The sequence below is a fragment of the Mycetomoellerius zeteki genome, unplaced genomic scaffold, assembly GCF_001594055.1.
Source record: "Mycetomoellerius zeteki isolate Tzet28-1 unplaced genomic scaffold, Tzet1.0 scaffold47, whole genome shotgun sequence".
NCBI classification, from domain to species: domain Eukaryota; kingdom Metazoa; phylum Arthropoda; class Insecta; order Hymenoptera; family Formicidae; genus Mycetomoellerius; species Mycetomoellerius zeteki.
This window is the reverse complement of record NW_017257468.1, coordinates 195,347-209,575: the sequence shown is the minus strand read 5'-3', so window position 1 is coordinate 209,575 and position 14,229 is coordinate 195,347. Positions and strand designations below refer to the sequence as shown.

General features: G+C 30.2%; 3 protein-coding genes across 5 annotated transcripts in view; 2 read left to right on the top strand and 1 right to left on the bottom strand.

Moving 5' to 3' along the window:
* Nucleotides 1–2,185: 2,185 nt before the first annotated feature.
* LOC108727040 (uncharacterized) lies at nt 2,186–4,133 on the top strand. The gene is made up of 5 exons (XM_018454939.1): nt 2,186–2,272; nt 2,641–2,876; nt 3,001–3,061; nt 3,746–3,930; nt 4,028–4,133. Exons 1-5 carry the CDS (start codon nt 2,186–2,188, stop codon nt 4,131–4,133), a joined length of 675 nt encoding a protein of 224 aa, XP_018310441.1.
* Nucleotides 4,134–4,562: 429 nt separating this feature from the next.
* Cse1 (chromosome segregation 1) lies at nt 4,563–9,359 on the top strand. Its single transcript, XM_018454999.1, has 16 exons — nt 4,563–4,888; nt 4,976–5,121; nt 5,207–5,545; nt 5,626–5,733; nt 5,815–5,907; nt 5,984–6,151; nt 6,232–6,361; nt 6,422–6,585; nt 6,685–6,874; nt 7,077–7,275; nt 7,358–7,618; nt 7,755–7,846; nt 7,928–8,231; nt 8,328–8,495; nt 8,564–8,874; nt 9,127–9,359. Exons 1-16 carry the CDS (start codon nt 4,804–4,806, stop codon nt 9,270–9,272), a joined length of 2,904 nt encoding a protein of 967 aa, XP_018310501.1. The 5' UTR covers nt 4,563–4,803; the 3' UTR covers nt 9,273–9,359.
* Nucleotides 9,360–10,393: 1,034 nt separating this feature from the next.
* LOC108727102 (syntenin-1) overlaps nt 10,394–14,229 on the bottom strand; it is a 17,199-nt gene continuing 13,363 nt past the window's right edge. For 2 of the 3 annotated variants that reach the window (XM_018455033.1, XM_018455032.1), the window contains 7 exons: nt 12,445–12,516; nt 12,093–12,293; nt 11,837–11,950; nt 11,473–11,708; nt 11,229–11,382; nt 11,039–11,148; nt 10,394–10,866 (listed from right to left, as the gene is read on the bottom strand). In XM_018455033.1, coding sequence (XP_018310535.1) covers nt 10,812–10,866; nt 11,039–11,148; nt 11,229–11,382; nt 11,473–11,708; nt 11,837–11,950; nt 12,093–12,293; nt 12,445–12,495 — 921 coding nt within the window. In that variant the 5' untranslated portion in view covers nt 12,496–12,516 and the 3' untranslated portion in view covers nt 10,394–10,811. Of the gene's footprint in view, nt 10,867–11,038; nt 11,149–11,228; nt 11,383–11,472; nt 11,709–11,836; nt 11,951–12,092; nt 12,294–12,444; nt 12,518–14,229 lie in introns of all 3 variants that reach the window. The other variant, XM_018455035.1, reaches the window with a different exon arrangement.

Here is a 14,229-nt window from a genome sequence, read left to right as displayed (position 1 = left end):
GCTGCCTGTGACAGCCACCGCATGAAGAATCAGCTGACGTGGAGTACTACGGAAGCGGAACGCAGCCTGAAACATCAATGCGCTTTTATGTATCGAGATTAAATCGACTCACCTTCTTTTAACGAAACAGTAACTGCGATTATATAAGAGATAATAATAGAATAAGACTCATTCTATTGTTATGTTTACGGCGCTTAAAACGAAGCTTGTAAATTAAAATTATACTATAATTAATGTCAAAAAAAATTGGAAAGAATAAGGGCGATAGGAGTCAGGCGCAGAAGACGTCGCACAAATCCCCTACAGCACAAAAGTTGCTGCAATATTGCAGCAATATTGCAGCGATATTACTGCAAATTTTGTGCTGTATGGGATAATACACCCATAAAGCGTAAAACTTATTAGCGTTAAAATTAGTTTTCCATATTTCGATATTTCCAATATTTCCTTTCTTTTTTTTTTCTTTCATTCTTATTTGGATTTAATTTCTGGCATTCATATTCTCGATGTAGGGGAGCTCACCATGACAAGATAACTTTTATTTACAGTTTATATATGTTAGTTTGTGTTGTCTCTGAAGAAGGCTCAAAAGTGAGCCGAAACATGTAAGCGCGTTTAATAGAATAAAGAAGTTTTACGCTTTATATGGGTGTATTATTTGCGCGACGTCTTCTGCGCCTGATTCCTATCGTCCTTCTTTCCAATTTTTTTTTGACATTAATTATAGTATAATTTTAATTTACAAGCTTCGTTTTAAGCGGCGTAAATATAACAATAGAATGAGTCTATTGTGAAGATGGCTTAATTTAAGGCCGAAACGTCTAATAATTTGTGTAACCCGATTATATCTGTTGGAATTGAATATAAACTTCGCTAAAAACATCTTGCGTTCGTGGTATATCCCCTTTATCTTTCCGTTTTAAAAAACAAAAAATTAAAGAGTAAAATTAATTTACATTGATGGAAACAAATACTAATAAAATAATGTTGATTAAGTTAATCAGAATCAAAGTCTCGTTGGTTTCCTCAAAATCATGTTTTCGGTGCGTAGTCATATATTGGTATATCACGCAACTACTCATTTCCATCCGTGGCGCGTAAAAAATGCAGCATTTGCATATCGAACACGACGTATTCTCCTGCACTTGCATATAATGCTCCTCCATCTAATTTGCTGCAGCAGCCAATCTTTTTTTCAGTATAACAATTATGATTTTGACATGCCTTTAATATAAACACACAAATGTATTATTATATTATTTTTATTCATTATTATTACAATCGTCTCACAAATTTATATACTGACTTGTCAATAAATAAATAAACAAATAAATCGTTTCTTCTGTCTCAAGAAAAAGACATCGATTTTATCGTAACAGGCAACCCTGAACAAATTTTCGGCGGTATAAAAAGGGCTCCAAGGGCCCGGAGGTAATCGAAGAACGCTGACATTATCGACAATTGATATAAATTTGCTATTATTAACATAAATTAATACATTATTAAATTCATGATATTTTATGACATAAATGCTCTATAAATAAGTATGCATATTTGTAAAGCTATAATATCCTATATATTGCCGAAAAATTACAATTTTTTTCTCTGCAGTTATTATCTCTGTTGATAATCGAACTTTGACGATAACTGAAATCACAATTTTAAAGAAAAATCGAGTATTATTGAGTTTTAAATGCACGTACACCGATAAACACGTCTACTAAACTAATAAATCATAAAATTAGTACAATATTATCAGTTTTTTTACTCTTAATCACTTCAATATTATCCCGTTTCCCGCGTCCATTCAAATCTATCCTTTTTCGATGTCCAGTGAGTTCAATCCTAAATTTCTAATAGATCCACAAGTCGTCTCTCCATTGGTCGGTTTCGAACACCGTTCCCAAAAACCACTGGGCACAGATAAATTAATAAATGACATTGGCAACACTGATTTCATTAGTTTAAAATTGAATACTACTGCGGGCGCGTAATTACGCGAGAAAAATATAATTTTCAAGAATAAGTGAGATTTAAGTTCATATTTTTCTATTAATCTTTCACAAATGATAATGTTATAATTATCGACAACGCACTAACTTCACGATTATCCGAGCCCATTCGAAATAATTTCTTGAATTACGTTCTCAGATAGATATATCGGGCACGCGTTATTTATCAAAGAATGGAGATGGAAAAATCCGCGAGCAGCCAGATTAATCCTGAGGACATTGAAAACCCGGGATCAAAGATTAATTCTTACATCAAACAGGTGAGACAAATGACGATAATGATAAACTTAACGTCTCTTCTTTTTTCACCCCCAATTTCTGAACTTTACACTGGTCATAATGATACGCTAATAAATTAGAGTGAAACAGATATATTTGTTTCATTTTAACTTATTGCACTAGTTAGAAGAATTCAGAACTAGTTCAGAACTTTTCTTCGAAAAAAAAAAACCGGGCCTCTTTTCACAGCCTCGTATTATAACAATGGCTTATTATAATAAACGTTGAGCGATTTCATAATTTTTCGCTTTTAACATATATATGCTTATAGATTCCGTTCTTTTTAAAAAATATTATTTATATAATAATTTATATTACATTAAAAGCTCTGAGAAAATTGATATTTTAGTTTACAACATTAAGAAAATCGATGGAAAATTCTAATAAAGAAATACGGTACTGGCAGAATCAAAAGGCAAAATTGCTCGAGAGTAATAGCAGCATCGAGATGAATTTCGATAAATTAACGCAGAGTGTGTCCGATCTGGAAGAGAAAATAGTGAAGAATACAGAGATCTATAATGCGAAGAAGCAGGAATTGAAAGAATTACAAATTGCAAGAACGAATATGTTGCACAAGCAATGGTAAACCTTCACAAATTATCGTTAAATATTTCAATCAACACTAAATAAAAAATTTATTCGATTGAAGAAGGTGTAAAAGATGTTTCTACGAAGGAAATTACTTTGAGTGATTATCTCATTTCAGGAATAACTGTTTGTCGGAAACAGGAAGTTACGTGGATAACTTTTGTCAGTGGATGAACTACGTATGATTCTTAACGATTCTTAATATTAATTTTCAGGGTTGAGTAGTAACTATAGTAATAAATTCAAAGTTAAATAAAAGTTAAATAAAAAGTTAAAGAATCAATAATTCTTAACTTAATTTAGTTACTTTTAAAATTTAATTTATTAAAATATTTTTCTTTTTAAGTTAAAATTTTTGTATCTCTCTAAATATCAATATTATTTTTTATAAAATCTTAAATATTAGAGACTATGGCTGCATTCAGCAGAGAGAGCAGCTTTGCAACTGTCGTAAAATTTTTCAATATGATTGATTTATATGTTTAGATCTGTAAGGAACAAAAAGCAAGAGCCAATCGTATTGAAGAATTTTACAATAGTTGTAAAGCTGCTTTCTCTGCTGAACGCAGCCAATTAATTAATTTAGAAAAAGCTCAATGATTGTGTGATAAACGCGACGCTCGTAATACTTAAATGAATGTGGGTTGGACTTGCATTTAGGGAATGTTATTATAAATATTAGTGTTATTATTGTGTCATGCTATTCTTAAAAAGTTTTCTTCGTTTATCCAGAAGAGTATACCTCAGCGAAGGAAACTTTCAATGATTACAAAATAAATTACATTCTGCCAAACGCAGCTATTCTCTGTTTATTTTCATAACAAAGTTATAAATAACGCAAATTCTTTTTTTTATTTTTGAAGTCTAGGGACAATTTGATGAAGGAATTTAATAGTCATCAAAAAGAATGCGGAAAGGTTCGCACAGAACTTGAGAGTCTAAAACAAAATGTAAAGAATATGATGAGAGAATGCGACGCAGATTACACTGAAGCTAATGTGGACAATGACGACTTGTCGAATCTTAACGGTGCAATATCTGACATCAGGTAATAAAGTCTAAAATTTATAATAATCATATTATTTCATTTATAATTATTTGTATAAAATTTACTTATATAAAATGTAACGTTTTTTTTTATGCAGATCGATCAACAATGATTTAACGAGAAACATCAAAGTGGAGGAGGATAGATTAAACAAAATACAAAACAAAATAAAGCAATGCAAAGTCAAACTTCACAAAATCTAAGGACGAAGGAAAATATATTTATTTCTTCTTTTTAATTATTAGAAATAAATTTAAACATTTCGAAAAAGTATACATATAATAATTACATAAAATTAATTAATATATTAATTCAGAAATACTGTTTTGTAAAATACATGTTCGATAGTTTTTAAATAATTTAACTTAACAAATTGATACCAATTAATATACGTTTATACATTCATTAATTATAAAATATTTGTATTAATTGTATAATTGAATATATAATAACCGAAATATAAATACATATTTCTTAATAATTTGAGTGCAATGATCTAAATTTAGGAGCGTTCGAAGTGCTTTAATCGAAAAACGTGGTCCTGTTTTGGACTTCTGCACGATGCTTCTCTTTTTACGGGTACTTTTCAACGAGAAAACGTAGATAAACGCCGCGATCAGACACTCGCGTTCTATTGTAAAGCAGCCGTTACCGCATTCCCGCCAAATTTGCTGAGCGTTAAGAGCGCCAGCCAACAGCCAATAAAAAACGATGCTCCGATTTGTAACCTGCCGCAGTAAAAAGCCCAGAAAAGCCGGTTGTTACGTGCGCGTATGATAATATACGGTGTTGCTCTTCTCTTTGCTGATGCCGCCGTATTATTTCTCTTGAAAAGAGGTAACCGATAAAGGAGTTGCGTTGCTAATCATCGACATGGATCTCACCGACGACAATTTGGTTACGTTGAGCGAGTATTTGAAGCACACTCTCAGCCCAGACGTGAATGTTAGACGTCCAGGTCAGTATAACCTGTAAATTCATTATCTCTTACTACATTTCAACTGTCTTATGCATTTCATTCATTAATATCCGATTTATATTTCAGCCGAGAAGTTCCTCGAATCGGTGGAAATCAATCAGAACTTCCCTTTACTGCTACTACATTTAGTGGATAAGTCTGAGATTAACATTATGATTAGAATCGCTGGAGCAGTTGCGTTTAAGAATTATGTCAAGCGCAATTGGAAAGTGGTTGGTTTTATAGTATTCGTCCACTTTATCGTCCTTATGTTGTATAGTTAATTTATAATTTTATTTATTATAATCCCTGTTTCAGGAAGAGGATACGATGGATCGTATACATATCCAAGACAGAGATGCTGTTAAGAAATTAATTGTTAATCTGATGTTACATTCGCCAGATTCAATACAAAAACAGTTGTCAGATGCGGTATCTATTATTGGAAAGTATGATTTTCCTGATAAGTGGCCGGAATTGATTGATCAGATGGTAGAGAAGTTCAATACTGGTGATTTCCATGTGATCAATGGAGTCCTACATACTGCGCATTCCTTATTTAAAAGATATAGATACGAATTTAAAAGCGACAGCCTATGGACAGAAATAAAATTTGTATTAGATAAGTTTGCAAAGCCTTTAACAGATCTGTTTTTAGTAAGTATATTTAGTAAGTTGTTTTGTGTGTGTTAAAAATATATTTTTGAACGTAAGTTTCTAAATGAGATACTTTGCAGGCTACAATGAATTTAACGCAAGTACACGCTAATAATATGGAAGCCTTGAAGGTTATATATAATTCGTTAGTTATATTATGTAAAGTTTTCTACTCTCTTAACTTCCAAGTAAGTATATATATATTTATATGTATTGTATTTATTTGCGAAATATATGAATCATTTCTACAAATTATATTGTCAACATAGGATCTGCCAGAATTTTTCGAAGACAATATGGAAGCATGGATGAGAAACTTTCATACTTTGTTACACGTTGATGTTCCTTCCTTGCAAACTACAGTAATTTATATTTTTCAAAATATACGTACTATTAATATATCTGAGTGTAAAATTAAAATCTTTTAAATTCGTTTAGGATGGAGAGGAAGCAGGTGTAATAGAACAATTAAAGTCACAAGTGTGTGACAATGTTGGCCTATATGCCCAAAAATATGATGAGGAATTTCAACCTTACTTACCTCTATTTGTTACGGCGATTTGGAATTTACTTACATCCACAGGACAAGATCCTAAATATGACGCTGTGAGTAACGTTTATATATAATATTGTTTGTCAGGAATTCTTTTTAGGAAAAATACATAGACAGTGACTTATTATTACAGTTAGTGTCGAATGCATTACAATTTTTGGCGACAGTAGCTGATCGGGCGCAATATAGACATTTGTTCGAAGATCCGGCAACTCTTAGCAGTATCTGTGAAAAAGTCATTATTCCTAACATGGAATTTAGAGGTAACTATACCAGCATAAATATAATAAATTCGCTTTACTAAATTTCTTAAAATTTTGCAGAATCAGATAATGAATTATTCGTGGATAATCCTGAAGAATACATTAGACGTGATATTGAAGGCAGTGATGTGGATACCAGGAGGCGCGCTGCTTGTGATTTAGTTAAAGTACTGTCTAAATATTTTGAAGCAAAGATTATGGATATCTTTGGAGCATACATACAGGTGAATATAATAGAAAAAATATTTGACAGTGGTTTCATTTTTAACTTAATTTATGTGTTACGATTTACGTATGCATTTAAAAAATTGCACAATTTTTAGGTGATGTTGCAAAAATATGCCGAAGACTCGTCGAAACATTGGCGTAGTAAAGACGCTGCTATTTATCTTGTTACTAGTAGTGCAAGTAAAGGACAGACGCAGAAACATGGAGTTACTCAAAGTAGCGAGCTTGTTTCTATACCGCAGTTTGCTGCACAACATATTGAACCTGAACTAGCAAAACCAGATGGTATAATGCATATGTTTTAAATTAGTAATTTAATTCTTTTTTAGTTTAATGGTTAATTTTATTTTATTTTATTTGTTATTGAAAAACTAAGCTTTATTAACTATTAATTGAAAAAATAATTGCTTCTCAAAGACTTATCAGTACATAGATATATAGAGCTATATGATTTATTGTAACGAATTATGATAATAACAAATTTCAGTGAATGAGTTTCCAGTACTTAAAGCAGATGGAATAAAATTCGTAATGACATTTAGATCGATATTACCTCATGAAATGGTAATAGGAAGTTTGCCGCAATTAATAAGACATTTAGGTGCCAGCAGTATCGTCGTGCATACTTATGCTGCTTGCGCGATTGAAAAGATATTCGCATTGCGGGGTGCTGATAATTTGACTATGTAAGAAATATAAAAGTGATATCTTAAGACTTAAATGATAGTTTGTATAATTGAACACTGAAAATTCTTTAAAATTTTATAGAGTTAAAGGGATTGATATATCGCCGTTAGCAGCAGATTTATTGAAAGGACTTTTTGCATGTATGAACATTTCGGGTTCCGAGGAGAACGAATATGTTATGAAGGCTATTATGAGGAGTTTCGGCATCTTACAAGAAGTTGTGGTGCCATACCTAGCCGATTTACTTCCGAAACTCACCGAGAAACTCGCGATCGTATCTCGAAATCCAAGTCGGCCAAATTTCAATCATTATCTCTTCGAAACTTTAAGTTTATCCATCAAGTAAGTCATCAACGTATAATGATATTAAAATACTCATACAAAAAAATCTTTGCTTATTTCATAACTTTTCCTTTTTATTTTTATCTAACATTTTCTGATTTACATTTTTCATAAAATTTGCATTTTTTTCTTGTAGAATTGTTTGCAAGACAAATCCTGAAGCAACAGGATCTTTCGAACAAGCATTGTTTCCCATTTTTCAAGGAATTTTGCAACAAGATATACCAGGTAAGATATTTATAATTGTATGTACATGTCACAAATTGTAATTGCACGCAAATTAATATCTACGTTCTTTTTTTATTCCAGAGTTTATTCCGTATGTTTTTCAAATTCTTGCATTACTTTTGGAGCTACGACCCACTCAAGATATACCGGAACCATATATGGCTTTGTTCCCGTGTCTATTGTCACCTGTACTATTTGAACGTCAAGCCAACATCCATCCTCTGATTCGTTTGTTACAAGCATTCATTAGTCATGGCTCGAATCAGATTGTAGCGCAGGATAAGACGAGTGCGTTATTGGGAGTGTTCCAGAAACTAATTGCATCGAAAGCGAATGATCATGAGGGATTTTTACTAATACAAAGCATTATTGAACACTTTGAACCGTAAGAATGCATGAGAAAAAGATTTTTATTTTATATTATTATTTATATTTTATTATATTTGTAACAGTTAATATAGTTGTAATACCAATGTTGCAGGAGCATTTTGGAACCGTATATGAGACAAGTTTTTGTGCTTTTCTTTCAAAGGCTCTCGACGTCAAAGACAACGAAATTTGTAAAAGGTCTAATAGTATTTTTTGCATATTATGTTATTAGATATTCGTCGCCGAGCTTGATTACGATTATCGACCAAATACAGCCACAGTGAGTTTCATAAATACATAAAGACTCTTTTAAGGTGCAAAAAATAACAGTAAACGTTTTATATTTAGAATGTTTGGAATGGTGGTGGAGCGCGTGTTTATAACCGATCTACAAAAAATATCGGGCGAAGTAGAGCGAAAAGTGGTGGCTGTCGGAATTTCAAACTTGCTGATCGATTGTCCCGCGATGCTTGAGGCTCCATATAATACATACTATCCTCGCTTATTAGCTAAATTGGTCGAATTCTTTGAACTGCCGCAAGATCAAAGCTTGCTGCCAGAAGACAACTCGTTTCCAGAACTTGATGATGCGGTTGGCTACCAAGTTGGTTACAGCCAACTCATCTGTGCGAGAAATCCTCGGAAAGACCCATTGCAAAGTATGAGTATTCTTTTATTTTATCTTGTCTTTTTTAATATATAAATGTAAATAGATGCGGATTCACTTTCTCTTATTCTTTTACTCGTAACTTTCCGTTCGTAACTTTTCAATTAGATTAAATGTATCCAACTTCTCTAAAAGATTTTTCTAGAAGACAGAACGTTGAAATATTTAAATAGGAATTATTGCATATAAACATATAGATCATTTAATATTACTTACATAAAACTGTTATAAAATATGTTGACAGATATCGGTGACATACGTTTGCATTTAGCTCAAGGCCTTGGAAGATTATCGCCAGGACATTTGCCGGGGCTGTTAGGCCAGATTTCTCAGGCAAATGCAAATCATCTGAGGAATTATCTCCAAACAGCTGGTATTACTGTTGCATAATACGAACTGGATGTTCGAGACAGACTGAAGATCCATTTGATAGCTCGAAAAATGAATAATATTGAACTTAACAAATTGTAATTAAAGAGGAAATTCCTTTTTATATGGTTATTGTACAATACGTGAAATATATTATTCGTATTCTATTTGTAATTTGCAATATTGTAGGAAATATTTGTCATTTTTACACCATAACTTCGACATTCATATATTATTACAAAAGAAAAGAGAAAGAAAAAATACATGTGCATCTATGTAATCGTATTTATATTTTTATGCATACAAATTATCAAAAGTAATTTAAATTATCAATTACCCACATAATTCAGGTTTATTAAACGTCGTTTCTTTTTCTTTAATCATTTATTTAATCAATTTAAAATACAGTTATACATTTTATATTTACATGTAAAATAACATTGGCACTAATATAAATGGTTCCATAAATGTTTATGAAATGCATATTCATTTATTATTAAATAATTTATCCTACTACTTTTGCATTGTTTAAATTAAAAACATTAAATCTTTTCATTCAGCTTATAATACTAAAAAGAAATAGCGCTTTCTAAGGATAGTGAAGCAGTATTGAACAATATTTTATAAATTAGAAATGAAGAAGAAAATATTCTAATATCTACACTTTTTTAAACAGTCAAAAAAATTTACACTAAACTACAATCTTTGATTAAAGTGTCATTAACAAATAAGATATCTAAAAGTACATTGGGAAGATTTTGGTAATTACGTCTTAATACTTTATTTCTTATATATATCTTAAATATTTTTATATTTTATTATATTTCTACCTGATTTCTATCTTTCCATTCTGACAAGTATTGCAGGAAAAAATTTCAAGTAAATAATGTTATTATTTAATAAAATGAATAATTTATCATAGAAGATATTTGAAAGGTAATGAAACAGTTAATGTGCTTGGTGGCTTGTAACGAAAGTACATTCATTTAATTATAGACTATAAAGAAAAAAAATTTTATACTCGAATTTAAAACGTTATATTACAATAATTCAAACGACAATAATTAGAAAAAAGTAATGTCAATATATAATATTCTGTATTAATATAATGATTATGAATGACTGCTCTAAATGTATGGATTTATAAAATTCGTGCAGTAAAGAATATAATATATTTGTATTGCAAATGTAATTGTTTATGCTAATAATGCAACTAGAAACTTTCTCTTCGTCTAAAGCTGAATATTTAAATATGTATATTTTTCTTTTGCAAGTTTAGATGTGCTTCTGTATAAAAAAATAATCTCTGATAAATATCTTTGTAATTTTTAGCCAATTAGTGTCAAAACATACATTCTGACACGTAATATAGGCTATTTCTAAACGGGTATCACATATACGCTTGCTATGGGAATATGATTGGCATCTTGTAAATGTGCTTACAGCGTAGGATATGTAACATATTCGTTACTTTTTTCGTAATGAAGCTACGGAGAATAATGCACGTGCCCTTTGGCAGTTGGCTACATGGCATATAAGAAATTGGTACTTTATTTTCATTTAAAGATCTAGCGCAGAGTGATCCATAAAACTTTTCAACAGACTGCTGGACATCCTGAAGGAAAAAATATTATGTCAATAATCTGATCTGTATAATTAATAAAATTTATATTCTACATTAGTTTTTTTGCTATTTTTTTTATTCTACGGCAGAGTTTACGTAAATTTTCTAAATGATATTAGTCTAGCAAAGTTTTAGATAATGATTTATATAACAAATTACATACTTTTTTACCATATGATCGTAAATGTACGCTGGAATTACTGTTACGGTGATGATGTCTCCACCTTTATCAATCTCTACCGTAACATCTTTGTCCTTCATCCCAACTACGTTCTGTAAAATTTATTGATTTATCTAATAATCGTCTCATTTTTTTCTATTAAATATTAAATGCAGATATCATCTGTGCAAACCTTTCCGTTAATCTCGAGTATTTGATGATCTGTTAAAAGTCCATTTCGTGCAGCCGACGAATCTTTTACTAAAGCAATTATCTTTCCGTTCTTAAATTGAAACCCGATGTAACCCGTACTGTCTTTGTGCATTGTTACAGTACGCTCGAACGGTCTGCAATAAAAATGACATTAAGTGTTACAAGAAATTATGCATTAGTAAAGCTGAATTTTATAAATAAAATAAAATAGCAAATTCTCTGACCTATCACGCACAACAACTTTGATCCCATTGACATCCGCATTACGGAAAAGTTTATGCACTTGATCCATTGAATATCCAGCAACGCATATGTCATTGATACTTAAAATTTGATCACCGAAACGTAATCCAACCATTGCTGCTGGAGAATTTTGACTCACGAAGCACACAAAGACACCATTGTTTATTGCGTGTACGCGAACGCCAACTTTTCCATCACCATCCTTACAAAGTATCAACTGCAAAAAAAACACGATAAAGTATCTTATTAAAAAGCTATATTTTCCTAATTACATGTAATTATGGAATTTAAGAATATTTTGAGAAATATAAAATGGCAGAAATCGATTTAAAAATCAATTATTACCTCTCTGATACCATTTGTTACATAAGCTTTCTGCAAAGCCATAGATTGTCCAGACAAAGGTGCGATCATCCCTGCTAACGGACTGCATGTTACGTCTGTTGAAGTAAGAGCTACCTGTTAAATAATAAAGTTAATTTCTGTATTACAAATCCTTTAAAAACAGACTTTTTATATAAAGTTACAAAAATGAATTTAACAGTACAATCTTATTTATGTAATTGAAAAGGTTGAATTATTCAATGTAATATTGATATACATTATTCGCATTTTGACGTGTGGCGAGCGCATATTCAGGCATATTTTGCGCAATAGTCTCTTCGTTCAGTTCGAGACCCATGTAATCCCCTAAAGATGGATACAGCATTCTGGGTGCGGAAGGAACATAAGTCGGAGCCGAGGGAGTCGTGGATTCAATCGGTATTGGAGCGACATATTGTGATTCGGCTTGTACTTGAGCCTGCAATATTATTTTAATCAACATAAATCGTTATTCAGATATATAGAATGTCTGTAAAAATAATAATAATACAAAAGATATTATTTTGTAAATTATAATATAAAATTATTGCAATACAATATACAGATCATGAATCCTCTATGAAGCTTACCTTTATCATATGATCTACTTTCATATCTTCCAGTGTAGGATAAAGAGACATTTTGAATTTTTTATGAATACCCTGCAATGAAATATAAACATATATTAGTTCTTTTTTATTCTAAGATTTTTTATTTTTGCTATTCGTTGTTTATTCATTCTTTTCTTATTCTAAGATCTTCATCTTTATTTGTTCTTATTAAGAATAATATTATGTCGAAATTTTCTTTTATATACAATAGATACAATAGTTATTTCTATTCTATATTAATTACGACATAAGTAGTCACAAGATCGATATGAGTCAAAGTGGTTTTTCCGTTCATTGCAATCGGAATATTTAACGTATGTATTTTCGCAAACAGAATTTCCATTCTTATTACATTATCAACCTTAAGAATACTAATTTTTGATAGAACAATGAACGAATTTTTATCGAGCTCACAATGACTAGAGGTTAAAGATTAAAGGGATTTAAAAAAAAACAAAGATGAAAAGAACATTTTTAACTAGGGTACATTTAGTATATATTTTTGTATCGTAATTTGCTGTTTAATCTAATCTAATCTAATCTAAAACAAGTAAGTTAGTTCAACAAATTACAGAAATATATATTATATAATTCATCAAACAAAGAAGCAATTTTATGTAGTTTAAAGACACGTATGCATGCAAAAATCAATAATAATACAAGTACCATTTTAAACTTCTGCATAAATTATGAAAAAGTATGAGAAATTTGTTTGTGCTACAAATAGCTCCATGGTTATTCACGATTTTATCATTCCTATATATGAGTCATACTTCCTTTCATTTTCTCTAACATATTGATACTCATACTTACAATATAATATATAATAAAATCAAGTTAATATTTTTATTATACTAAGAAAAAATACATTAAATCTTATTGAGTAACTTCTTTTTTAACTTTTTTTCTGCACACTCTATGATATCTGAAGTGTTAAGTAGTCCAAATTAATATAGAATGGAAACAAATCTAGAATACAAATGGATGTGGGTGATTTCTTGTACGAAAATAAGTCGAAAGTGCAGAATAAACTTTTTTCGTCCGAGGCTTTATTTTCGAGAAAATCATGTGTAAAGATCACGTTGAATGTTCATACACTTAAAGAACGTACGATTTGTGGAAAGATAATGTAAATGTTATCTGTTTACATAACGTTCATATTCCTTCACAAGAAACAGGATTAAAGAAAATGAGACAAATAAGTAAAGTTTATTTTAATAAGAAAGAAATGTTATCCCTATTGCGTAAGCAAAATTATGACTCAGACATGAATAAAAATAGTGAAAGAATCATTCCTCATTGTTCTATAATTTGTTCTGGATAATTGATTATAAGAAATTAAAAAAAAAATAAGAAGAAAATAAGATTAAATGCTGTACAACATATAATTGAAAAGAAACAAAATTTTAATAAATATATATTTGAACAGTTGTAAATAAATATTTACTAAATATAAATTTATATTTATTTGATATAAGAACCATTAATTTGATTTAACCATCATATTTTATTAAGTAAATATTTATTTAAAATAATACTTGGTAATATTTTATTTACTTAGTACTATTAAAAAAAATATGAAGATTTAATAAATTTTTTTTCATTACAATGCATTAAAGCTTTTATTTAATATTTAAATCTCTTGTTAGTTTATATATTATATTTTTATATGAAAAAGTCTTAAATTTTGTAATGGACAGAGGCCTTTCAACTCTGACCTATATCTCAAAACTGCATAGCCTATTTCAACAAATAACATTTTAA